We start from the raw sequence: 27,894 nt of genomic DNA on the forward strand, positions 1-27,894 counted from the left end.
TCTTTGGTAATTTCTCTTCATTCTAATAACCAGAGGTAAATGGATTAATGACAGCTGAAAAAAGTATGTTACTGATGAGTACTGAAGGTATAAACTGTGATATAAAACATACTCAGAGAACTGCACTTGTTCCTAACTTTCTATTAATATGTCATTTATAAGACGAATTTCACTCATAGATTAAGGCAGCATTTAAAAAAGAATAGGCATAAATTCCTGATATTAATGTTGCTATAAATGATTATTTCTGTATAATTCATATTCTTTTTTTTTTTTTTTTTTTGAGACGGAGTCTCGCTCTGTCGCACAGGCTGGAGTGCAGTGGCATGATCTTGGCTAACTGCAACCTCCACCTCCCAGGTTCAAGCGATTCTCCTGCCTCAGCCTCCTGAGTAGCTGGGATTACAGGTGCGCACCACCATGCCCGGCTAAGTTTTGTATTTTTAGTAGAGACGGGGGTTTCACCATGTTGGTCAGGCTGGTCTCGAACTCCTGACCTCGCGATCCACCCGCCTCAGCTTCCCAAGTGCTGGGACAGGAGTGAACCACCCCGCCTGGCCAATATTCTTATTTCAAAATAGAGTATGACTCGGCTGGGCGCGGTGGATCACACCTGTAATCCCAGCACTTTGGGAGGCCGAGGTGGGCGGATCACGAGGTCAAGAGATCGAGACCATCCTCGCTAACATGGTGAAACCCCTACCAAAAATACAAAGCAAAATTAGCCAGGTGTGTTGGCGGGTGCCTGTAGTCCCAGCTACTCGGGAGGCTGAGGCAGGAGAATGGCATGAACCCGGGAGGCAGAGTTTGCAGTGAGCCGAGATTGTGCCACTGCTCCAGCCTGGGCAATGGAGCGAGACTCCGTCTCAACAAAAAAAAGAGTATGGCTCAGAATAGTGATAGGAAGTTTTTTGTATCCAAAACTCAGAATAACAGAACATGGAGAAAAAATATATCAAGGCATACAAATCATAATTTAATGTATGTTAAAGTAGACTCTTTAATGTCTGCAACTACATTAACAGTCATACATAATCCCCAGTTACTTGTAAGGCCCTAATATATAATTTGTTCCCAGGAAATGAAAGACTTATCACTTCTGAAAAATGTCTAATTGTAACAACAACAACAACAACGTCTGTCCATTTTACTTCTAAGGAGTGGTTTCTTAATGAGAAGTCATACCTTAACATGTTACTGATTTTTGGCTAAAGGGTGATTCAGATTATTTTTCTACCTTTATTTATTTAATGTTTCCTAGCTTTTTTCTCATCTCTCTAAAGGTTCTTTGGTAGTACCTCTTTCTATTTCACTGGAAACCATCTATTAATGAGATTTCCCTATCACTTTACTGCCAATAAATCAAACCTACTGATTCACTTCTGATGCAGATGCCTGATTTCCATTCTTTAGGCGACACTGACAGTTCTCTCTTGGATGTCTTCTGTAGACATCCTATCATTTCTTTAAACTCAATGGGTGGAGCTCATCTTAACTTTTTCTAGCACTCCTTCATTTTTGCAGCATCACTGGATATCCTCACTTCTTGCCTGCCCACACAGGAGATTTCTCCATAACTTTTATATTCCTTAAAATGTCAAAACCTTCATAAAATTATCCTGAGTTTTCTACCATGGCTGTTGTCTGTAGGCCAAAATAAACCAGCTGTTACAAGCTGAAACATTTGATCTGTTTGAGCTCCTAGGCTATAGGGTGCTTATTTAATTCTGTCTGAATTAAAGCATTAGAAAAGAATCTTAGAGCTGGAAAGTATAGAAATCATCTACCTAACCATCTAATATTTAAAAGATTACAGATCCAGAGACGTTCAACTGGCCCAAAGCCACATATAGGTTAGTCATTCTCATCTTTTTGCACTCACCATGTGTTTTTTTAGTCCTCTGCAATTATTATGCTCCTCAAAACAGAACTGGGGAGAACAATCAATTAAATTTGCCACAGATAACATTTCTACCACTTCCAGCCAGCATATTCCTTCTATTTTTACTATTATATCTTCCATGCACTTTTTCACCACATCTCAAGGTGATGATTCTCTGATTCTCCCTTTCTTATCTGCCTGTTAAAACATGTGTGCGAGGCTCTTATGCTTACAAGCTGCTGTGATCACATTATTTCCTTGCAGAAACTGCTTATTAAGTCAAAATGAACATTTCCAAATATCCATCTACTATCTATCTCCAAAACCTAAAACTTTAGCATCTCATGTTTCCTACCTGTTTGGTTCCCTTCCTTTAAGTAATACAGATAGAAAATCCTTTGGTTTCTATTTCAGCACTCCGAAAATTTGTTGAGCTTCTTTTCTCATTTTCCTTATGCTTACTTTTCTAAGCACTTTGGAGTAGGTTCCTCCTCTTCCAGTCTTCAGCACCATAAGAGATGTGCATCATTTTTGCTGTTTTCCCTTATCTGCTCAGGCCGTCATGCCGTTTCCTTTTCAAATCCTGTCAGGATACCCGTTTATGAATTATTTGTAAAACCCATCTAATTACTGGACTGCAGTCAACAGCTATCGCTTAATCTTCAATTCTGTTTCCTCATATCCTTTAATTTTAGAAACATAGAACCCTAGAATTGAAGTAGATATTAAAGACGCTTTATTCTAATCTATCCAATGTAAAAATTCCCTCTATCAAATTCTTGAAAAGTGGTTATTAAGCCTTCATTTGACTGCTTCAAAAGACGGAAAGCTTGCCAGTTTACAATGCAGCCCATTCCATTTCTTAAAACAATTCAATCATTATATTGGGCCTCTTTAGTTTCCATAATCCACAATCAAAGCCTTTGTCATAATGTCTATTTAGAACCTCATCTATAGTTCAGGGTTAAGATCAGCTAAATCATTAAGTCTTCTCTGAGTTCTTTCGGTGCCGTATCTTTAAGATCTGGATGCTATTTATTCAGTCTCAAGAAATGCTTTCCCCCAGTGGTATTGAACATTTACCACCAACTGTGCCAAATAATTCAATAATATAAAAATTTCAACTGGACCATTAAGAGAAAAATGAAAATCTTCAACTGATACTAGCTCTAGAGTTTTCCAAGAAACTGGTCTGCATAAGATGTTAGTAACTTGTGATAAGGTAGTGAGTTGGTTAAAAGTCTAAGACAAGCTCGAATGCTAATATATTAACTCTAACAGAGCAAGAAAACTATATACTCTTGCTTAAAAAGTAATTATATTTCAGGCATTTATGATGAGCAATCTATGTTTTGGTTTTCCTACTTTTTACTTTGTTAAAAGTCAAATAAGTGCCAGACTCACTGTTTTCTTTTTCATTGTGTGATGCCTAACTAAACTGGTAGGTGTATACCCACCTTCATGTGTATATTCTGCTTCTGAAATAAAATGGATGAAAAACATTATATTTAATGTCAACATACCCCAAAGGCTTGTTGTGAAAGGCACAATTTTGAAAAAACTGAATAAATGAATAATATAGTTTACTTTAATAGTATAATCTTAAGATTAAGGAAACAGGCTAATTCTCTCAACTGGTTTAAGTTTCATTGAAAGGGTAGTTTTTAATTTGATAGGTTTGTAAAGGGGGAAGGCAGGAAGCAGAGGGGTGGAACCTAGCGAGGCAGCTCTGCAAGATGAATTGCTGTCAGGGTGAAGTGGCTGGTTACAGTAATAGCTGGAAACTGTAAGTGTTACAGGCTTTGAAGTCAGTTCAGCTTTGATGTCTTACTCTCATAGTTAATTGTAAGGTAGTATGCAAAGGGCAAAAAAATAAGGCTTTCTAATACTGTGCTTGGTGTCATTGCTCAGGAAATCCTAGCATGAAAAAAGATTGGTGTCTGTGTGAACTTTAAGTGTAGCATTAGTCTGCTCTTTTTTTAAAAAAGTTTTTAAATTATTGATGCACTAATTACCATATTTGTTAGTTTGAGGCAAGTACATGCACATGTAGGAACATGTGTTATTAGAGCATGTGAATCAATCAATAAGGATACACATGAATAATTATTTGGGTTTGTTATCATGCTAGGTATTGCTCAGATCAAGTTATATAGCTGTGTTTCCCAACGTTGAGGAACTTATTAGCTGAGGACTAGTAATCTTGCTGCAGGAAGTTAAAAATTCACAGGAAGGAGCCTTAGACATCATCTAATCCAAGACCAAAGTCCAAAGAAGATGGCCTGTTCTGGAAACAAGAGATCAAACTGCCAAGTATACACATGAATTAAATAAACCACAATAAATAGATAATATGGAGAAATGAAGGGATAAGAGCATCTTGTGACTTCTTGGATAGAAGAAAAATTATAGGAATTTCATGTTTCAATAGAGCATTGTTTCCCTATTAATTTGTGTAACACTTTTATGTATTTTGCTATATGCAGAAACTACCAGCACTACTAAAATACCTAGCATTTCCTTCACCTCAACTCACTTTCTCTATTTGCCTAGTCCCAAACAATAACATCCACTACATGGGTTTTGTGTTATTCTAATACATATTAGAATAAACACATAACTATTAAAATAAAAAACAGTTTACCTATGAGCCACCAGTGGTGTGTGTATAAAACATGAAGGTGGAGGATTCATGGGAAGAATACATCTTTATTATTTCTTTGGGTACTTAAATAAGAACTATGGATTTAAAGTCTGTGCTCTTAAAGTATTTAAATGTGTCCTTAATGTGTGTTCAGTGACCTAGATAATCTGAATTTAAAATATTCTTTTCTTTGGGGTTGTGTGGTTTGATCCTTCTCATCTTAAAACTTTGTTTAGTTATGGGACCTACTCCAACTTACTTTATGCACAGTAAATAATGTGTACTTTAAAAAAATCTATAACGTATATGGTAATAATGACAGCCTGAGATTAAGACTGCAAAATAAAAAGCTGAAAGGGAAAAAGTTTCCTTTTGACTTTTTCTCAATAGTGCTATCTTGCTGCCTGTTGCTTTAAAAGAAAAAAAGCTTTCTAGCTTTTCTAGGTAGAAACTAACTACAGGAACAACCTTACATATATTACTTTAATGGGAAAAGAAAAAGAATGATTAAAGTTCTGGGGCATTCCTCTTGTTTATGTGTTGGTATCACATAAGAGGAGGAAGCCAAAGCCAGATACTAGAAGAAAGGGGTTAACTACACCTCATGGAAGAGAGAGGTTATTCCTGTTACATTCTTATCCTTTAACTGCATTAGAATTGACTGTAAACATAAACAAAAGTCACTGGTGGGCAATTAAATTTGAAGAAGTAGCCCATAAAAACTGGAATATTCAGCATGTATAACAATCAGTTACACAACATCTGATTTAATAGTTAGATTTTAAGCGTTCCTCTTATAATACATGTTAAATGTTCTCAAGAAATCATATTCTGTAATGCAGTAAAATGACAATTTCAATGTACTCTAAGGCTGGTAGGACAAGAATATTAAAGCAAATTAAACCATAATCTTTCATTTACATTTAGAGGTGAAAAATCTGTAGTCATTTGTGACAAGAGCTTTCAAATGAATTTGCCATTCCCAAAGTCATCTCAGTAGACAGGAAGGAGGAACTTGGCATGTGACCAACAAATTATGAGAGAGCAACACCTCAAGGTTAGAGGGCACTGATGACTTCAACAAATCTCACCAGCTAAGGCAACAGATTAAGCTGGGGGATAGGATGCCCTACAACCTTAACCTGTTAATACCTTTAAATTCTTAAGACCGACCTCTAGTCTGCTCTTTCATATTAGTTGTTAGTTACACTAATTACAGCTTAACTGGTATTGTTGGCACCAGTTTTTCTCCCAAAAGACATGTAGAGAAAGGTTATCTCTAATAGCTTCAAATAACTTCAGCCAAATTCTGTTGTGCACATAAGGAGCACCTACCTCCAGTTTTGAATGGGTCTTTTATAGACATCAAAGCAAAGACACTAAAAGCAATGTGTGTTTGTGGATTCTATAAAGCATTTCATAAAGGAAGCTGTAAAAATAAGAACAGTAACTTCTGTAACTAGAACTTTAGAATGGTTTAAAACAAGGTAATTTGTTTTATTTTTTAATGTTTATTTTCAACTAACAGTGGCTGGTGATGTCATATACAAGGAGCTAGTTATACCTTATCGATGCTAGTGAAGTAAAAATACTTGGCCCATGAAATCCCGTCAAAATTTATGGTTTTTAAAAAGGGATAATGAAATTTCTATCACGACCTTTTAGAGCTGTTTTAAGTTCAACATTTACATTGATGTTAACCTAAGATTCCATGGAGTTGTGCCTAGGATTCCAAAGCCCATTTACAAAGATTCAAATACCATCTGTGAAGCTGCTGTAAATTACTCTGTAACATTAATCTTTAAACAAGGCACTAAATCAGAGTAGAAACATACCACAGAGATTTAGAGCAAGAGTCATAACTGAATTATTGAGATTAATGTAAATAGCTTCACGTATAAGAATTGCAGGTTCTTAATATCAGACTGTTTTTGCTTTGAATGAAACATAAGATTTCTTCTAAATCTTAAAAATAAATTACTAATTTCTAAATGACACTGACACTTTTTTTTTCATGCAAAAAGAAGAGTAAAAATGATCGGTGAATGGAGTTGTTAACCTAAGGGTGCTCTGAGTTAAGAAATATATTAACAAAAATCTGATGATGCAAAATAGACACAGTAGGGAGCAATTAACATTACCAAAAGAAACTTCGTTTTACAAAAGGGAATCTTTAAACCAAGCCTAGTCTTCTCAAAAGACGTCCACCAACAGATACTTGACTTAAATGAACTCTTTGGGGGAAACAAAGACCTGTAACAGTCAATTATAGCATCACGTGTCATCACATCTAAGACACCATTGATTATAAGATTCATCATTACTTTTTATATCATTTCAAAAGAAAAACATTGCCAATTAAGCTATGGCATGATGCTTTCTTATCACTTATTGCAAGATGTATTCAAACTTTAGCTAGTTAAAATTATGTCTTGTAATTAATGAAATAAAATATTTTATGATAAATTGACTTGTCTATCAATATATCAAATGATGAAACTGTTTTTGTGAGAGCAAGCTAATTTTGAAATATAGTCACTAGGTGATACAGTAATCCTCCCTTATCTCCCAGTGGATGCCTGAAATCATGGATAGTACCAAACCCTACATACACAGTGTTTTGTTTTATGCATACATACCTATGATAAAGTTTAATTTATAAATCAGGCAGAGTAAGAGATGAACAACAGTAAGTAATAATAAGATAGAACAATTATCACAATATGCCATCATCACTACTCTTGCCCTTTGGGGTCATTATTAAGTAAAATAAGCATTATGTGAACACAAACACTATGATACTGCCACAGCTGATACAATAACTGAGACAGCTATTAAGTGACTAATGGGAGGTTGGCATATATGGAGTGAATATGCTGGACAAAGGGATGATTAATGTTCCATGAGGGACAGAGTAGGATAGCGTGAGAGTTCATCAGACTACTTAGAATGATGCGCAACTTAAAACTTAAGAATTGTTTATTTCTGGAATTTTCCATTTAATATTTTTTGGCCATGATTGACTGTAAGTAACTGAAACTGTGGAAAGCAAAACTGCAAATAAGGGGGGAACTACTGTATTAAATAAGTTTGCTCTACATAAAGCACTGAAAGAACATTAACCGTATATTTTCTACCTTCTCTGAGGATATAAGAGGAAGAACAGTAGCTGGTATAGTGATTTTAGTTTGCTTGACTGATTTATTGATGAATTAATACCCCTATTTCTTTCCACTAGGGATTTAAGGCAGACTACAAGAAAATCATAAGCAACAAAGTTATTTCAGAAATGAAAAACAGAAAATCAGAACTGGGGAAAAGAACAAAAACAAGAGCATTGTAAGAATTTAATTAGATATAAACATAATTTATGCATAACAATCTAGGTTCTGGATCTTTATTTTTCACTGCAATTTCAAAATAAAACATGTTTATCAATGAGATTTTAGGGATTCCTTTGCCTGAAGCTTAGGAACAAATGAGATGACAAATGCAAGGACCTTGCTAATCCCAAAGAATTTCTATAAAACAGATTATTACAATCTACTGTTACTTGTTAAAAAGATAGATACCAAATGAAAGTATGATCAAGACAGAAATTAAATACTGGTAAGAATAACCCCAAAATATTAGCAGCTCTCCCTTAAAAAGATTAAATTGGTTGTACCAGAAGATAAAATAGGATTAATATGAAGAACTAACAGACTAAGTCTCCGTATGCTTACATGTCCTCCTGGTCTGTGGTACCAATGCCAGTAAGCTATCTTAGGATATAGGTAGGTGGATAAGGGGGCTCATGTCAGGGATTACAGGTTCTGAATGAAATGAACAGTACTGCAAGAAGGCCCTCCACATAGCAGGCCTCAGGCTTTATGTGGTAATTCGTTGATACAGCAAAAATGACTTGGGGCACTGTGCTAACATTGAGGTCTATTTCAGAATCATAGATTCGAACATCAGTCAAGTGATGGATCAGTTCTAGTGTTTATAATATTGGATCTTCCTATGTGCAGTATCCTACACTTTCTCTTTTCTCTGTATCAGAAACCTGAGATCTAATTGTGGCCTGTATATTAAATTTTTCAAGAAACTGGAAAAATTGACACAAGGACGATGGTGGACATATTCAAAACTCTTCTCTGGGGAAGCATTTCTCTTCAACTCCATATAGTCTTCACTGGGCTGTCAATTATAATACCATGCCCTACCCCCAACCCCCTCATAGATATGGGTACTGGCTCAGGCTGGCCAATCACAGCCTGTCCTAATATGTGACCTCTTTGGCTTCAGTGATAATTAGACGCTAGGGCAGAGAGAAGGCTGTTTCTCTAGGATTATGCTGAATAGAAGTTGCTGCGACTGCCTGTAGGTACCCTGCCTGTTTGTTTGAAAAAGCCCTTTCTGTGAGAAAGAAAGAATGAGACCAACAGGCAAAGAAAAGTAGAAAGAGAGATGGAAGGAGTTTGGATGAGTTTGAGTTTGAGTCCCAGGATCTACTGATCCCAGAAGTAGATCTACATCTGGGGTTTTCAGTTTACATGAATCAATACTTTTCTTTTTCTTTTTTGGTAAGAAGCTTGAATTGGGGTTGCGTAACTTAAAATGAAGAGTCTATACTAGAGTACAGTAACTGAAACGAGTAGATTATATTCAGCTTCTTTTTCAGTGCTCTAAAACATGAGCTTGATATTCATGTATTCACGTTTGAATTCATGTCTACATATTTGAATATGTAAAATTACTATACAGTAAATTATAATAGTGGCATTTTAAAATGCTAATATGTGTTTAAGGGCAAGAAGTTTCTAGATTATCCCTGTAAATGCTATAGATCACTAAAAGTGGTAGGCAATCCAAAGTTATTCATATTCAGTTTTCTAATACTTCATAATAATGATGGAAGGAGGGGTAGTGGGAGAGAGGGAGTTTATTCTCCTGATTATGTTTTTCCTGGCATAATTAAAAGTAGTTTGCATTTGCTGAGAAGATACTAGTTTGGTAGTGGGAAAAAGTGGCATAGAAAATATACTGGGAAACAAGGAAAAGCTAGTCTAAGATTATGGTTTTTTTTGTGGATAATTTCCCAAATAAACAATGTATTCATAAACAACTGAAAACTAGGTATAGCTATCTCTCTTGGGTAAGAGAGCAGAAGCACTGGACAATAACAGGGTTAGTACATGCTTTTACAGAAGACAATGTGAAAATTCATTCTGGAAAAGCATTTACTAACCCTTTTAAAATATAATATTTAAACTACAACATGTAAACCATTTTAAGAACTGGTTGGAAAACAACTCATCTGGCATTATGATTTGGATGAGCTATATTCTACCTGAAGTTGAGTTACAAATAACTCAAAAACCCTCAGTGTTCTCAGAATAATTACTTAACTTCCATTTTCTAAATATTCTTATTAAATTCCAACATATTTAACTTTTAGGAACCTTAAGCTATGAGGGTATATACCTTCTGGCTCTTCTCTGTAGATGGTAAGGGTCTGAAAAGGCAATTGCCCAGTGGAATGCACTAAACATGAGTCCACTACCTTGAGCAGACCTCTCAAAATTATTCACCTAACATGTTTCATTATATATACTTTGGGGATTATCAGAAGTAAGAGATATTCTTAAGAAATAGATCTATCAGTGCTGGGTTCTAATAGATTTTTGGCCTATCTGCAAAAAAATTCACCTGCTGAAACAATTTATGCTAAAAAGTGTCACTTGTATTTAAAAACAAAGTATGGTGTCAGGACTCATGTGTTTATTCATAGCCACTGACACCAGTGAGTCTGCATGACTTGGGGGAAAAATGAATCTTTTCAGAATTCTGCAGTTTTATACGGACTCATTTTAGAAACTGGACTCTCATTTTAGAAAGTTTTATAAGGATCAATATATACATTAAGGATTTCAGTATTCACAGATGGAAGCAACAGCGGACTTAATAATTACTAAAGATATATATATAGGGTTTTCTCATTTCACAAAAAAGTATAATTAAGAACTGCATTGTTCTTTATGCCTAAATAGTTTTCAATAATTCTTACAAAGGTGGTTGGTTCTTTTTTGTTGTTGTTCTCAGAATGATTCTGACCAGGAGTATATCAATCATTTTAATTTCATATGAGAATAAAATGCAGAAGAATTATCTTAAGTCAATTGTTTGATATAAAAATGTATTGATATCTATTTCATCTCCAGTATCGTGCTAGGCATTCTCTCATATAATGAGCTGTGAACAGAACAGTTTGACTGTGTTCCATGATAATCAACAGAGTTTCTAATCAGATACATGTTTTTGCAAACAAAGGCAAGAAGGCTTTTACTTAAGAGATTGTCTTGTGTCTGGTGGTTTCTTCAATTTCCAAACACTTTTCAGTAGTTTATTTATGAGATTATAATAAACTTAAAGAAACTGATTAACAGTTTTTTTAAAAATCAAAAGCCTGATGGAGACAATTGACTCTTGATAAGAACAGGCCAGTGGATCTGCTAAACCGTTAATTTCTCTGGACTTGCTGATCCATGGTGCCAAGGCAAACCATCGAGAAGCTTTACACCAGTACTAAATTACATTAGTTCCTGGAAGAAAGGCCGTTAGAACCTTAGAACTTAGTATTATGACTTAGGCTATTTGACATAAGTCAATATAAAAACCAGTCACAGGAAGAATTATTTTTTGTCTTGAATGGCAACAACAACATCATTAACAAAAGTACTACAATTAAATAAATTATCTATTGTGTTGTTCAATGTCTTTTTGAAAGACTGATATATTAATCTTTAATGTTAAGAAAATATTTCTTCTCATGCATTTTGGAAGGCTCAAGTAATTATATACTGAGAACTATATAACTTTTTGGCTATGGCTGTATTTTTACCACTACATTTAACTCTTTATTGCAGTAACAAATTACAGTCCAGATTTTCAGTCAAAATAAACTCCCTTCACTTTTCCTCCCCTTCCTGACTTTTGGTCATGTCTCTCTTGCTCTCTGTCTTTCTTTCTCTCTCTCCTCACCTCGCTCCACTCCTAGTTATCCTTTACTTTGTTCCCTGTTCTTAAGAATGTTTCCATATATTTCCACTGAGTTCTTTGTTCCTTTCTTTGTGTTGTTCCTCTGCCCATTCCTCTAACACTGGCCGCTTGGTGATGTAATCCTTGATTTTCTCACTTCTTTCCTCTCTCAAGCTTATGTGCTTCTTGTCTAATTCTGAATCTTTAGTGCCTAGCCCTTAACAGGTGCTAATTAGATATTTGGTCACTGAGGATGAAGTATAGAGGTACAATGTTACTGCTTACATGAATATGAAGATGCAGAGCCTGGAGGAAAATCAGGGGTTGGTTTGGGACCACAGCAAGGATGTCTGGGAAATGGCCAAACATTGCTATGGTGAGTATCATCATTTTGCTTGTTGTGTACTGGAGTATTACATATGGTCTACATAGCCCATATTTCAAATAATATACTTAAAATATGTATACTGATATGTGTATGTACGTTTTTAGGAGAACAACATAAATGAGAAATCAAACAATTGCTTATAGTTTTAAAAGTTAATCATATTTGCAGGAAAATTGGCAATATAAAATGTCTAGTTAGATAATGTAATAAAATGAATATGCATATCTGTAATTAGGATAGGTAGTTTTATGGTGAGTCTTAGAATGCACATGAGAGTAAACATGCTAAAGATTTATAAGATGTTCCACTGAATACATGGAATCGTTGTTGTCCTCATTAAAACAATAATTAAAAAATCTACACTTACATTTTAGTAGAAAGTGGTATTTCATTTATATATGGTTTTATTTCAACCGTAGTATCACTGGATCAACTGTGAGAAAATATTTAAATCTCACAAATTCAAGCACCTTCTGTTTCTTAAATGTTCACATGGTGTATATATGTGCACAGAGAATGTTCACTAAATAAATTGTTTACTGACTAATGCAAGAAACTCAGTTTAAAAATAAAAATGATACAATTTTTTATGGAGCATGCCATTTCTGGAAACTCAAATAAAAAGGATAAAGATGCTTTCACTTCTCATTTAAAAGTGTTACATTTTTGTTAGTATTTTACTTAAAATTTCTTGGCCCAGAAGACAAAAATTTATGGCTGCAGATTAACTACTTTAATGATGTGACACAGAAGCAGCAAAACGTTCTTTTTTCCCTATGGTGTTGGAGTGATTGGCTTTTCAGGGGAGTAAAGAATAACACACTAAATCCCTGTATGGGGAGTCTTTTTTTTCCCCCATCTCTTCTCTTTGGTTTAAATGTCAAAGGTAATACATATTTAGCAAGCAGACTGGTGCCAAAAAAAAATGTTTGAAATGAGGTGATCATTTATAATATCTGTATTATTTAATGGTTGATTATTACAGAAATATTTACAGTAAATATATGTAAAAAACTTAAGAGTCTACTTGGATTTAGCAATATTATTAAAACTGTTTATGAAAACAGTCATTGTCTAAACTTGTTCTCTTCTGTTTTAGCTCTGCTTTTCATAAACACAATGACAAATTAAAGGCAAGTCACCTGACTGTTCAGTACATTAGCTTGATAAACTTAGTGGCTGACAATTCTTAGCGAAAAGTGACACAGCTTTCTTAATAAGCTCACATATCAACTTTTCTGGGGAAATTTAAGAATCATATCTCTATCAAAATATCAAAATTTTCTTCCTAAGTGAGACTCTCATTTTACTGATGAGAGTTCAATTGTCCTGCTCCGAAAATACAGATAAATAAGAAGTTACTGTAATTCTTCAGCCCAGAAGGTTATTGGCTGGGAGAGAAGAAATTTTATTTTTTGTAAAATTTTCCTGAGAAGATAACCCTAGAATGGTGGTATTATTTGAATGCAGATCTGGGACTATTTGACTCTGTGGCTAATACTCTTTCCTTTCCATCATACCACCTTATTTAACTCCTTTGTAGGAAACAACAAAGTCTCTCTGCCTTTCCAAACCTATCCCTGATCACCTATTTTTTTCTCTACAGTAGGGGTAGTAAGTGTTATCGGGTGAATTGTGTCCCCCACCAAATTTATGTGTTGAAGTCCCAAGCTCCAGTATCTTAGAATGTGACTGTATTTGGAGATAGGATCTTTACTGAGGTAATTAGGTTAAAATGAGGTCATTAGGGTAGGTCCTAATGCAATATCACTCACAAAAAAAGGAAATAGGGACACATACATATACAGAAGGAAGACAATGTAAAGATACAGCGAGAATACAGCCATTTACAAGCCAAGGAAAAAAGCCTGGGCCAGATCCGTCCCTCAAAACCCTCACAAGGAACCAACCCTGCCCACAAACTCATCTCAGACTTTTAGCCTCCAGAACTGCATGAAAATAAATTTCTGTTGTTCAAGCCACCCAATCTGTGGTACTTTGTTTGGCAGTCCTAGAAAACTAACAGCGTGGCATGCTGAAACAAATTCTCTTTCAATTAAAAAGGTATGTGTTAAGATTTTCCACTACTCAATCAATAATACTCAAACTTTTAAAGCAGATCTAGGAACATTATCATCCATTCTAAAATAATGAATCAACCCAATGCATCTTATACACTGTCCTGGCCACTCAACCTAGTCCTAGAAGATGGTCTACATTACACATCCTGAAAGGAAAAGGAAGACTACTTGTTAAGCAATACAGTTATTCCTTTGAAGAAGAAATGACATTCAGGCTGTACAGTTTTAAAAAAGAATATTGATTTTTAAATGCAGTGAAATCTCAGGAAGGCCCCATCGTTTCCTTTTCCAACCACAGTCTTTGGCAATAGAAGAGCTGATAGCAGAAAGTGAAGCTAGTTTGTATTTTGTCATTTTGTTGGAAGCTGCAGGAAGAAAACCTAAGTCCAAGGTTCAAGACCAAAGTAGCTAATTCTGCCTCGTAGCTATGCTCCTAGCCGGAAAGTGAGGTGGCACAGTGGCAGCTTAACAGACTGTTTTCTAGAGGTAGCCCCTTCGATAAACCATGTAGCCTCTCCCAAAGCTTCCTGTCATGTTTCTGTTCACTGGTGTAGCCATGATCATGCTAATGACTTGTTTTAAGGATTTCACTGGGTATTGGGGTGGATTCAGTTCATGACAGTTCATCTTTCATCTGGCTGGGGATGTAATCACAGGAACTGACCTTGCCTTCCAACTTAGAAATCCATAGAGCTCATTTATATTCATTTGGTTTCTTCAAAAATGACAAGCAAAGAAGATTCTACTGTGTTAAAATCAGGATTTTGATATTTTCAAATGCTTTTGAAAATTGAAAAGTGAACATTCAGAAACATGAAAATGATTTGGGCTTCCATTATGTTCTAAATATGGGTTAACTACAGAGGTATATAAACACACTAATTGTAATTGTAAATTACCATGTTGTGCAGAAAAACAGACATATGGCAGGTGTCTTCACTCACTGTGCTACACTGAAGCTCTTTAACATTAATGGGCCTCTGATTAAAAAAAAAAAACCCAAACCTTAATTTTTAGCAATGTTTTTCTCATGTATATGGCTCCGTACTCCTCCATTTAGATAACTGCCTTTCTTTTACAGAAACTAAAAATGTGTCTAAAAATGAATAGGTCAGATTTACTCTTTTAAATATTGCTTTGTAAAGAGAAATTACTATTTTAGAAACAAAGAAGACTAGGAGAATGTGTATCTTTTGGAACTCTAGATCTCCTAGAGCCTTCCTTTAAAAATATTTCTTGGATGTTTAAAATTGTATAATAAATACATACAGCAAAAATTCTAAAAAAAATCACTAATAATTCCAATACCTGTACATACATTTAGATTTTTTTCTCTATGTAGTATATCTTCTAAAAATGGTATAAAGTTTAATAAGTTGTTTTGCTTCATTCAACAATTAACTCTGAACTTTCTATCAAAACTGTGGTTTTATAATATAATTTTAACTTTCTATCATGTTTAATTTTATTCACTTAACCCTTTGTTAAACATTTAGGTTGTTTCTAATTTTTTGTTGTTAAACTTTTTAAAAAATTTCTGCATGACCACTCTTTTTGCTAAATCCTTACACACACACACAAAATTATTTTCTTTTCTTTCCTTTTTTTTTTTTTGAGACGGAGTCTTGCTCTATTGCCAGACTGGAGTCCAGGGGCATGATCTTGGCTCACTGCAACCTCCGCCTCCCGGGTTCACGCCATTCTCCTGTCTCAGCCTCCTGAGTAGCTGGGACTACAGGCATGCATCGCCACATGCAGCTAATTTTTGTATTTTTAGTAGAGATGGGTTTTTACCATGTAGACCAGGATGGTCTTGATATCTTGACCTTGTGATCTGCCCGCCTCAGCCTCCCAAAGTGCTGGGATTACAGGAGTGAGCCACTGCAACTGGCCACACACAATTATTTTCTTATAAAAATTCTTAAAAGTTGAAATGATGGGCCAATGGAAATGCACATTTTAAAAGATTTCCATATGAATTACCTAACAGCCTTTCATGAAGGTTGTACCAATTCACTTTCCAATAAATAAATATTTGTTTATGTTATTTTGCCCATAACCACCACCACCATCACACCGTTAAATAATTGGCCACCTAAATCTTTACCTTCGAAATTTCCTTAACTATCTTCCTAAGTTTTATTCTTTCAGTTTAGAATCACTTTGTCAAGGACATTCCCACTAGGTTTAATTGCAATGGTTTTGTAGTTTTCACTTTAAAAACACAGTTTGACATAAATAACACCATTTTGCATTCTGAAAAGAATTAATCTTGAATAGATTTTGCCAAGAAAACCAATACTGTTTAGTAGGCAAGACTATTTCTAGAAGAAAGGGATAAACAAAAGTGGCTATTCTGAAAAACAAATCCCCATGAGACAGACTTGGTATAATAAACAAGGATATACAGTATATCTCTTTCAAAAAAATTAAGTTATCGAAACAGATGCTAATTCAAGAAAAAAATCATGCTTTGAAATAAGGGCAGGTATCCAAACACCTCATGATTTCTTAGAGAATAAGAAAACTTCTAGGAAAAAGAGAAATTGTTCCTTATGATAAGATTTTAATTAAAGTGCCAAGGATTGATAAAAGTGTAAGAACAAGAAAGGCAATAATCAATACATTATTTAGTCTGAACTTACAAGACTTATGTAAAATGCAACTCAGGGCCTTCATATGACACTGAGCTGAAGATATCTAGAAAATATAGATTCAAAGAAAACCAGAAATTACCTATCATATAGGTACTGTCAAAAGAAATCATTTGAAAAAGTGGCAAAAGGGAAGGTGCTTCTTAAATTCTGAAACTGTAGATCTAAAGAAGAGCCACGGTCCTCTTTGAATATGTGATGAAGGCTATGAACCATCTTTAAAGAAAATACACATATGTACAAAAACATTATTCTGCTTATACTCTAAAGGGGCTCAGCATCTTCAGATTAAAAATACTTGCCTTGTCTATAGGAAATACAAGATAACCAAAATGTTTGATAATAAAACATTTTCAGAATGACAGTGAAGATCTATTGGAGTCGGGAGTTGAAATTTATTTTTTAAATTAAGGCAAGGGAAAATCTGGGCAAATATGAAGACTTTGGACTGTTTGACATCTGCCTTTACTAATTATGCCACTGAAATTATTACTAAAGGTATCAATGGCATCTTAGTTATTGAAATGATATGGCTTAGTAGATTTCTTTTTCTTTTGCTTTTTTTTTTTCGAGACAGAGTCTCACTTTGTTGCCCAGGCTGCGATTCTACTGCCTCAGCCTCCTGAGTAGCTGGGATTAAGGTGCACACCACCGTGCCCGGCTAATTTTTGTACTTTTAGTAGAGACAGGGTTTCACCATGTTGGCCAGGCTGGTCTCGAACTCCTGACCTCAAGTGATCTGTCCACCTCGGCCTCCCAAAGTGCTGGAATTACAGGCGTGAGCCACTGCACCTGGCCAATGTATCTTGGTTGATTTCTTATGTTACTTGATCTCTGTAACATTTAACACTGTTAACTACTTAACAATATAGTCTTGGTTTTCTCCCAACTCTAAGGGTAGTTATTCTTCTGTTTAAGGGATCTTCTGATTAAAGTTTCTACATATCATCTTAAATCTCTGAAAAATCTGAAATCACTTCAGTATGAAGTTTTCCCTAAGGTCCAGCCTTTTCTCTTTTTCACAGCAAGTCAAGAGATCTAGTGATAGAAAATCTTTTAAATTATATGAAGCTGATTAGTGACACATAGAGGCTTTGCCTAAGCAGAGGTGGGGCAGCTGTGTCAATGATGCAGCTATGCAGGGGCTGAGATGGACTCTAGGAGCTGTTCCCTGAGATTGAGAGCTCATCACAATTTCTCCACATCTGTAGAGGCTGCAGAAGAACTGAAGGAGCAGCTGAGGTCAGTGCCTCTTTACAGCTCTTATGTTCACAACACAATCAGAGTTGTTTATTCCGGCATTCAACACGGTCTGACTCTGCTGAAACATCTCCTTTCCAAGGCTTTCCAGAAGGGCTGTCTAGGAAAAGGATGAAATGGAGTTGGTGCTGTGTGACTTTTAATGGGATAATCCAACAGCAAGTGATTAGTCACCTATAGAATCTAAAGCTAAGCAATTAGGATTTGGCTTTATTTTCACTAACTTATGTGGATCCTCAGTGCTCTACCTTTAGACACTGACAAGAAGAAAAAGCATACATTTGTTAAGCTGGGTCCCTGTAGCTTGTGTGGAGGAAATGGTCTCACTGTGATGTTGTAAGCTGGGATCAGAGACCCAGGCACTAATTCAGATTCTTCTGCTTGATGATGTTGTGGATTCACTGTCACTGAGTTTGGTCCAAGAACCAGAAGAAGCTTAATATCTCCAAACATTCTCTTAAATGGAAGCATTAAGAGCAGACATTAAGTTTTTCTTGAGCACTGATATAGCCCTAAGGATAAAAAAGCTGTAGTGTGGAATTCATTTCCACACATTTTATCCAGTGCCGTATTTTGGACATTGTCATCAAGGACGCTGGACCATGGGAAGCTGTGCTGATATATACGGTTCATTTACACCTGCTTTGTGGCCATCATATTTCCAATGTGATTCTATATTCTTGAGTAAATAAACTGGGAACTCAAGCTAATCTTATACAAGTGTATATGTGTAATCTTGATACACCTCCATTGTCCACCTGAAACAATACAGCTTATAGGGGTGTTCTGAAAACTAAAGTTGTTACAATTTGTTTATAATTAAGTAATCTTTTTAAAGAGTTAGAAGAATGTAAATGCAGCATTAATATTTACTTGACTTTTGTTTTTAAAGTACTTCACCAAAAGTTCATTCCTGAAAGCTGAGCTACATCTGGGCTACTTCATGTTGTGGACTATGGAAGATCTGGTTTAAAACTTATTTTCATCACCCCGGGTAAGTCATTTACTCTTACACAAAAATGTCATGAGAATGAGATCCCTCAAAACAGAAAAATAACCACCCTTAGAGTTGGAGAAAAAAAAAAGTTTAGGTCTCTTAGGTGTGGGTGCAATGGTGATGGTAGTACTGGGGAAGGAAGTAGTGGTACTGGTAGTTAGCATAATCTTATGAAATAGTCACAGGATTTCATATTTCCCTCAAGCATTTTTCATTTATTCCAGAGAAACTGTCAAAAACCCATACCCTTGCATATAAAACATTCAATAACCTAAGAAAAAAGGAAATTCCTCAACATGTAGAGTACATATGAACAAGCCAGAGCTAATGTCATACTCAATGGTGAAAAGACTGAAAGTTTTTCTCCTAAGAACAAAAACAAGACAAGGATGTCCTCTTCTGCTACTTTTATACAACACAGTACTACACATTTTTGCCAGAGCAAGTGAGTAAGAAAAAGAAAGGGTATCCAAATCGGAAAGGAAGAAGCAAAACTATCTTTATTCACAGATGATATGATTTATATGTAGAAAACCCTAAAGAATGCACCAAAAAACTGGTTAGAACTAAATCTGCAAAGTCGCAGGATACAAAATCAACACAGGAAAATCAGTTGTATTTCTATCCATTAGCGATGAACAATTTCAAAAGGAAATGAAGGAAACTATTCCATTTACAGTAGTATCCAAAAGAATAAAATACCCACAAATAACTTTAAGAAAGTGAAAGGCTTGTACACTGAAAACTAAAACATTGCTCAAAGAAATTAAAGAAGACATAAGTGGAAAGACAGCTTGTGTTCATGGATTGGAAGACTTAAAATTGCTAAGATGACAACACTCCCTAAAGCAATATGAGGGTTCAATGCACTCTGTAACAAAATCTCAATGATGTTTTCGGCAGAAATAGAAAAACTGATCCTAAAATTCCTATGAAATTTCAAGTAACCCACAATGGTGTGTGTGTGTGTATATATACATATGGCACGTATATATATGCCATATATATATATATGTGCCATATATATATATATGGAAGAACAAAATTGGAAGACTCACACTTCCCCATTTCAAAACTTACTGCAAAGCTACAGTAGTCAAAACAGTGTGGTACTGGCATAAAGACAGACATATAGACCAACAGAAGAGAGTTGAGAGCCCAGAAATAATCCCTCACATGTGTGGTCAACTGATTTTTGACAAGGGTGCTAAGATCATTCAATGCAGAAAGAACATCTCCTCAACAAATGGTGCTGGGAAAACTGGCTATCCACATGCAAAAGAACGAAGTTGGGCACTTACCTCATACCATATACAAAAATTAACTTGAAATGGATCAAAGTCCTAAATTTAATAAATAAAACTGTAAAATTCATAGAAGAAAACACAGGAGCAAATCTTCATGACTTTGCATTTGGCAACATGAAAAGCCTAAGCAACAAAAGAAAAAATGGATAACCTGGACTTAATAAAAATTAAAGTCTGTCTGCATCAAAAGATACAGTCAAAAGAGTAAAAGGACAACCCACAGAATGGGAGAAAATACTTGCAAACCATCTATCTGATAAGGGCTTAATATCCAGACTCTATGAAGAAAAGACAAACAACCCAATTTTAAAAATAGGCAAAGGACTTGAATAGACATTTCTTTAAAGAAGATACAAAATAGACAATAAGCATATGAAAAGATGCTCAACATCATTAGTCATTAGAGAAATACAAATCAAAACCACAATGAGACACCACTTAATAGCTACCAAGATGGCTATAATTTTTTAAAAAATAACAAGCGTTGCCAGGGATATGCAAAAACTAGAACTCTTGTAGATTGCTGGTGGGAATGTAAAATGGTGCCTTCACTATGGAAAACAGTTTGGTAGTTTCCCAAAAAGTTAAGCATAGAATTACTGTATGACTCAGAAATTCCACTCCTATGTATACATCCAAGAGAACTGAAACAACAGATAAACAAATAGATTATTATATGTAAATGTTCATAGCAGTATCATTCACAATAGCCCACTGGCTATTAATGAAAGCAATCTAAGTGCCCATCATCAGAGGAATGGATAAACAAAATGTGGTACATATCCATACAATGGAATATTATTCAGTCATAAAAAAGGAATGAAGTTCTGATACACACTACAACACAGATGAACCTTGAAAATGTGCTAAGTGAAATAAGCCAGATACAAAAGGTCAAATGTTGTATGGTTCCATGAATATGAACTGCTTAGAACTGGCAAATTCACAGAAAGGTTAACAGGGGTAGGGGATAGGGGAATGGAGTTATTGCTTAATGAGAAGAGTTTATGTTTGGAGTGATGGAAAAATGTTGGAAATGGATAGTGGTGATGGTTGACTAACATTGTGAATGTAATTAATGTCACTGAATTTACACTTAAAATCATTACAATGGCAAATTTTGTATTTTATCACACACACAAAAATAGGCAAAGGTACAGTTTCTACAGTCTCATGAAGAAAAGATTAAATAAAAAGCTTACTCACACCTGACTTGTGTGACAGTAAAATTATCCCTGGACTTGAGGTCAGAAGATCAGAGTTAACTCTCGATCTCTTGACCTTGTGATCTGCCTGCCTTGGTCTCCCAAAGTGCTGGGATTACAGGCATGAGCCACCATGCCCGGCCCAGAGTTAAGTCTCTTATTGGGCTCCTGGTTTGCACTCTTGGGCCCACAAGAGTTATTCTCTATACAGCCACTAGAAAAAAAAAAGAAAGAAAGAAACTAAGTACTCATCTAAAAATTATCTAAAAAAGAACAATGAAAGAAACCAGAAGAAACTAGGAAAAAATTAAGAAGAATGAAGTAAAAATTAATTAACTAGGGAATAAAAATTGTAGTAAGTAGAATAAGTAAAAAAGCTTATACTTTGAAAATACCTATAGATAAAACATTTGCAAGACTGATCACAAAAAAAGCACAAATTGACAAGATTAGTATCCAGAAATAAGACATAAACTCTGACATAATACATACTGATAGAATTCTAGGACAATAAATAGAGCATGCAGGTGTGTGACAGCAGATTTGAAAACACAGAGGTACTAAATGGTTTCCATTTAGTATATGGTGACCAAAACTGACCAAAGTAGAAGTGGAAAGCTGAAAAGACCAATTTCAGTGATGAAATTAGAAGAGTTATTTGACGTATAATGGCAAAAACCACCAGGGAAGTTTGGATAAACTATTACAAATATCCTCTCAAAACCATTATAAGAGATCAAGAGAAAGTAAGGGAAATTCCCAGGGAACCAAATAGAGGTGAAAACTGGAGGAGTAAGCTACAGCTGGGACCGAAGCTCTGAAGTCCAGCTTGCCAACCTCAGTAACAAAGGAGTTTAGAATACAGTGACTGTGGCAGGACAAGACATAGTCCCACGGGACTGCATAAAGTAGGGAGATGAACTGAGACCCTGACATGAAGCTGGGGCACCAGAAATGAAAAGGTAAATCAGAAAAAAAAAAAAAAAAGAATCTTCCAAGAAAGCTCAGGTGTTTCAGCAAGGGCTCTAGGTGGGCTCTGTGTGTTTCTTCCCTATCACATTCTCAAGTCATTCCCTCAAGATAACTATTATCCTGGATTTTGTGTTTGTGTTTACACAGAGTTCTGCTTGATTTTAAGTAAAAAATTGTATACTAAGGTAGTCTTCTGTGACTTGAGTTTTTCACTTAGTATTGTGTTTATAAAAAAATTTAAACCCTATGTTTACTGATAACCACAAGGAATAACAGACACAATATTTAATAAAAAAAGGAACAAAATATCGAAACCATCTATATACTGTAATGTACCTTTAAACCAATGCTAGGGAAAAACAAAGGGAAAACACAAAACTGCAATAAACTTCATCTTCTCTCCCAGGTTTTTCTTGAACAATTCCCACCCCCATTCCCTACTATGTATCCTTAACTTCTTTAGACAGTGAATGAGAAATTAATACTAAAAGCCCTCAAATGAACCCCAGGGACATTTCCTGGGTTTTCCCTTCTTCTCCCCTCTCCAACCGTGCCGTGAAGGGCAAGCCCCTCAGCCCTAAAATCTGAGGAGGCCCAGAGTGGTGGCTGGGGCAGAGGAGTGGGCTACCCCTGCAGAGTAGAGACGTGTATAGTGGGGGATATCCACTGGGAGCCCCAGTCCCAGGTGAAAGCACACTGGTGCTCCTGGGCAAGGAGGCCCGGCTGTCCCCACAATCTCCCGTGGGGAAGCATCATTGGTTGGTCGACTGCCCATCTTGCTGCGGTTATAGAACCAAACTCGAACCACATCCTTCTGCAGCTGGAGGCACCCAGCAATGTGGCTGATTTGCTGGGGTGTGGGCTTAGGGCACCGCTGGAAGAATTTCTCCAGGCTGTTTCCGATTCGTCGCTCTCTGCTTGCCCGTCTCCACTTCCCAGACTGTTGCAGGATCATCTCCATTTTGCATAAGCCCAGAAGGTTCTCTGCTTCCACTTCCTCCAGCCACTTTTTCAGCAGTGGTCGCAGCTTCCACATGTTGGCGACGCTTAGCTGCTGGGCCTCGAAGCGGCAGATAGTCGTCTGGCTAAGCACCTTCCCAAATAGAGCTCCCACAGCGATCCCCACCTCGGCCTGCGAGTACCCTAGGCTCAACCTCTTCTGCCTCAATTCCTTGGCCAATTGCTGCAACTCTTTCAGTATGCCCGAGATGTCCTCTGGCGGCGGCAACTTCGGGATGCTCCGCAGGGCAATGTAGGGCCCCGGGAGGGCGCCTTCGGAGGGGCGTCGCAACCAGTCCCCTGCCTCACTAGCTCCAAGACGGGGCCTGCAGGGTGCTATCCAGCCCCGGAATTCGTGTGGCAGGGGACCCAGGGGAATCCTCCACACCTCAGGGGCTGGGCAGACCCCTGGCCTGACTGCCGGCCAGACCATCACCCTGCCAGGGGCCGCCTGGGTGCTCAACCAGGTCAGAGTGTCAACCCGCAGGGGCATCGGCCCTCTGGGGCCGCCCCCACCACTGCCTGGAAGGGGGCAGAAGTGGTTTGAGGGCCTGTGTCCGGCCATGGGTGGAATGGCACCCGCAGCCAGCGGCTCTGATAGGAACTGATGGCCCTCGAGGCTTTAGAACATCCACCGGCCCCCTCAAGCCCCGCCCCCCAGTGGGCGGAGAAGGCGTTACAAGCCAAGGGTGCCTGTGCGTAGGCGGGGAAATCTGGTAGATCCATAGGAACTCCTGGGTCCTAGGGTTAAGGGAGTGAGCCCCCTACCCTGACCTTTGCTTCCAACTCCCATAGAGGTACAAAGCTCCCTTTTGGGATTTGCATCTCCAAGCTGTCTGGAGTCCCTTACTCACTGCCTCCATCCCCTGCCTGAATAGAACCCAGGTATTTTCTTATGCCTGTTCAGAAACTCAGGACCCCTGATCCCCAGGAACTACCTAACCTCTTGTCTTCACAAATAATTATTAAATATCTATATGCCAGATATTGCTGGGACGACCCCTCAATTCATAAACTGCCCCCTCACTACTATCTTTATGGTCACAAGTACTGCCAACAGTTCCTCTTTGCACATCCCCAGTCCCTGTGCCCTAAGAAACCTAGGCATCCCTGCTTGAGTTTCTAGTTAACATCAGTTTACTACCTCAGATTCTACCCCCTGACCCCACCCCCAAACTGCCAGATTCCACTCCCTCACTGGGGCAGAACTTTGTAACTAATTCCATGTTTCTTCCCCCAGCCTTGAAGGTCCTTTTGTTTCCCATTCTAACCCAGCTTCTTGGTCCAGAGTTTCCTCAACCAACAGAGATCTAGGTGTGTGTCTTCTCTTTACCACTCTAGAGACAGGTCTCTGAACTGGCCTGACCCACTGTCCCCCACTGAGGATGCTCCCTGCAATATATGACTCACCAACATCAGGCTCCTTTATCCTTGGGCCCTTATCCCACCAGAGACCCAATTAATTTGTCCCTCCATCATGCCCCTAGCTCAGGCATCCAGTTGTGGGCCCTGTGTGGAGAAAGCTAAGGAGGGAGGGAGAAAGAGAGGCTCTGACCTCAGTTTCAATGTTTCCTAGGAGGAAGAGCAAAATGACCTTGGCTAGACAATCATAGCCCTTCATTCTTTAAACCAGCCATGATGTGGCTCTGTCCCCACCCACATCTACTGAAACTGGTCTTCTTGAAGTCATCAGTGATTTTTCAGCTGTCAAATCCAATGGCCTTTTAAAAAACCCTCATCCTGCTGTATCTGGCTATAGTGACAACTCTTCTTGCTCCTTCTCCTTTTAAAATTTACATGAAATGGTGATAACAGCCAAATTTGTATTTCAGTTCTGACTTCTCTTCTAATTTCCAGTTTTGTATTTTTCACTGCCCCAAGTCAAATTCATTATCCACACTTCTAAACCTACCTCTCATCCCGGGACTTTTGAACTAGTTATCAATAACTCAGTCATCCAAGCTTAAACCTAGGAGCTGTTCTTGACTTTTTCTATTCTCCACAGGGTGTCAAATCTTATATACTGGGACTCCTAAAACATCTGAAGTCTACCATCTCCTTCCTAGCCTCATCTTCCTGGGCCCTTAAATACCTCTTCCTAGATGAAGGCAGCACCTTGAGACTAAATTCAACCCAACACTACAGGTTGTGTTGTGTTGTGTTGTGTTGAGATTGCAGATATGGCCTTGAAGCAATGGTAAAGGAAAAAGAATCAGAAAATTGGCTGCCATCGCTACAGGCTGTGTACTTAGTTATGTGTCATCTGTATCTCTACTGCAACCCTTGCTAGAACGTGTGCCGGCTATGAGCAGGGTCATTGTCTGTCTTGTTCACTGCTAGATCCTCAGCACCTGGAACTATACCTGGAACATGGAAGGAAGTCAAGCAATATTTATTTAATGTTAAATAAGTGAATCTCTGTAGCATTAATGGTAAAAAGACTTCCATATTTGCCTTCAATTAGATTTTAAGATGACAGTCTATAAAAAACAGCTTGCAATATACAGAAGTTCATTTAAGAATAACTTTGCTGGTATCTATTCTCTTGAGGTGTACTTACATGCTATTTTTTTCAAAATCACGAAGCAATCAGTATCTGCCAAACAGAATGAAAGCTGGATCACAAAGAGGGATAAAGAAGAGAAAGCAATATATATGTTAAGGTCCACATACTGAAAACAGCCATTTTCTTTTTTTTTTTTTTTTTTTTTTTTGAGACGGAGTCTCGCTCTGTCACCCAGGCTGGAGTGCAGTGGCGCGATCTCGGCTCACTGCAGTCTCCGCCTCACAGGTTCAAGCGATTCCCCTGCCTCAGCCTCCTAAGTAGCTGGGATTACAGGCGCCTGCCACCATGCCTGGCTAATTTTTTGTATTTTTAGTAGAGACTGGGTTTCACCATATTAGCCAGGATGGTCTCGATCTTCTGACCTTGTGATCCGCCTGCCTCGGCCTCCCAAGGTGTTGGGATTTCAGGCATGAGCCATCACGCCTGGCTAACAGCCCATTTTCATAAGAGAAGAACAGGAAAAAGGTTCATTAGTGGTTTAAAAACAATAGTTGAATGAAAATATTTTTAATGAATTAGAAAACATGAGTTCAAATAGATGTGAGCAAAGCTTTATTATATTTAAACTGAGTTAAAACACAGTGGCTAAAAACATTTACTAAATTAAAAAGTAACCTTGGCCAGGCACGGTGGCTCACACCTGTAATCCCAGCACTTTGGGAGGCCAAGGTGGGTGGATCACGAAGTCAGGAGTTCAAGACCAGCCTGACCAATTTGGTGAAACCCCGTCTGTACTAAAAATACAAAAATCAGCCAGGCATGGTGGCGCGGACCTGTAATCCCAGCTACTCAGGAGGCTGAGGCAGGAGAATTGCTTGAACCCGGGAGGCAGAGGTTGCAGTGTGCCGAGATCGCGCCACTGCACTGCAGCCTGGGCGACAGAGTGAGACTCAGTCGCAAAAAAAAAAAAAAAAAGAAAAAAAAAGTAAGGCTATATATTAACTTGATGGGTTTTTAAAATTTACTTGGATGCTCTCACTTAAGGCTTTCTTTGTACTTGGTCAGATCTCATCTACCAATGTGCATATCTCCCAGTTTATGTGCATGTACTGCCAAAAAGAAAAGCCCATATTCTTAAGGGAAGTCTTGCCATTTCCTTAAAAGTATATTCAACGTCCTATGGAAATGGGGTTAGCAGGGAAACGAAGTAGGAGCATATTTAGTTGGAACAGGAATAGAGATCAGAGGAAGGCAGTTGATGGGAATGCCCAAGACAACTGGTGCTGTTTGTGCTGGGGCATTTGAAAGGCTAATCCATCACCTTCAACAAAAATCACTCTTAGTAAGTGATTAGATTACAATGTAAGAATCAGGCCAGTCTTATCCATGGGGAATTACAGAGTAAGGATGGAAACACATGGTTCCAGTCCCCAATGTATTTATAATCTAAATGAGGGAGAAGAGAAACTGTCAGTAGAGCAGGACAACTATACTCATCCAAAGGGAAGTTAAGAAGTTTTCTATTATTATGATCTTTGGAATCAAGGGTGGTTTTCTGAAAGAGTTGTTTTAAGCAGAAATGCTAAAAAATAAAAAGTATCAGGATTTTTATTATTAGGTTCTCCTTAAGAATTCCCTATTCTAAGGAGACATAACCAACTGCCATGATCCACAAATGATAAGAAGCAGGAAACAGTGAACACAGAGTTAAGAATCAACATCCTTGTAGGGTTTGGTTCAAATTTCATAGTTTTGAGAAGTCTTGCCCTATATTCTGGACCACAGTGATGTCCCTCCCCTCTAAACTTACTGCAATTTCCACTCACATACATTTGCTGCCTTAAACAGCTAGAGTTTTATGTTTTAGTTCTCCAGCTAAGAGATATGGAACCACCTAAATTCATATTATAGACATACCATTTATTTTATACCTATGTGCCAAGTAACATGCTAATGCACAAGCTAGTCACAGTGCT

At 37.3% G+C, this 27,894-nt stretch overlaps 2 protein-coding genes across 16 annotated transcripts in view; both read right to left on the bottom strand.

Annotated features, from left to right (window-relative positions):
* Window positions 1-27,894, bottom strand: part of ARB2A (ARB2 cotranscriptional regulator A) — a 493,438-nt gene that overhangs the window by 99,668 nt on the left and 365,876 nt on the right. For 8 of the 15 annotated variants that reach the window (XM_055387115.2, XM_055387121.2, XM_055387117.2 and 5 more), the window contains one exon: window positions 25,973-26,008. The exons of 6 other annotated variants lie outside the window; for them this stretch is intronic. In XM_055387115.2, the coding sequence (XP_055243090.1) occupies window positions 25,973-26,008 (36 nt within the window). Of the gene's footprint in view, window positions 1-25,972; window positions 26,028-27,894 lie in introns of those variants that run through there. One more of the 15 variants, XM_055387120.2, reaches the window with a different exon arrangement.
* Window positions 22,720-25,966, bottom strand: POU5F2 (POU domain class 5, transcription factor 2). The gene has a single exon (XM_019027556.3). The coding sequence runs from the start codon at window positions 23,975-23,977 to the stop codon at window positions 22,991-22,993; it is 987 nt and encodes a 328-aa protein (XP_018883101.2). The 5' UTR covers window positions 23,978-25,966; the 3' UTR covers window positions 22,720-22,990.

This window comes from Gorilla gorilla, chromosome 4 (genome assembly GCF_029281585.2).
Source record: "Gorilla gorilla gorilla isolate KB3781 chromosome 4, NHGRI_mGorGor1-v2.1_pri, whole genome shotgun sequence".
NCBI lineage: Eukaryota > Metazoa > Chordata > Mammalia > Primates > Hominidae > Gorilla > Gorilla gorilla.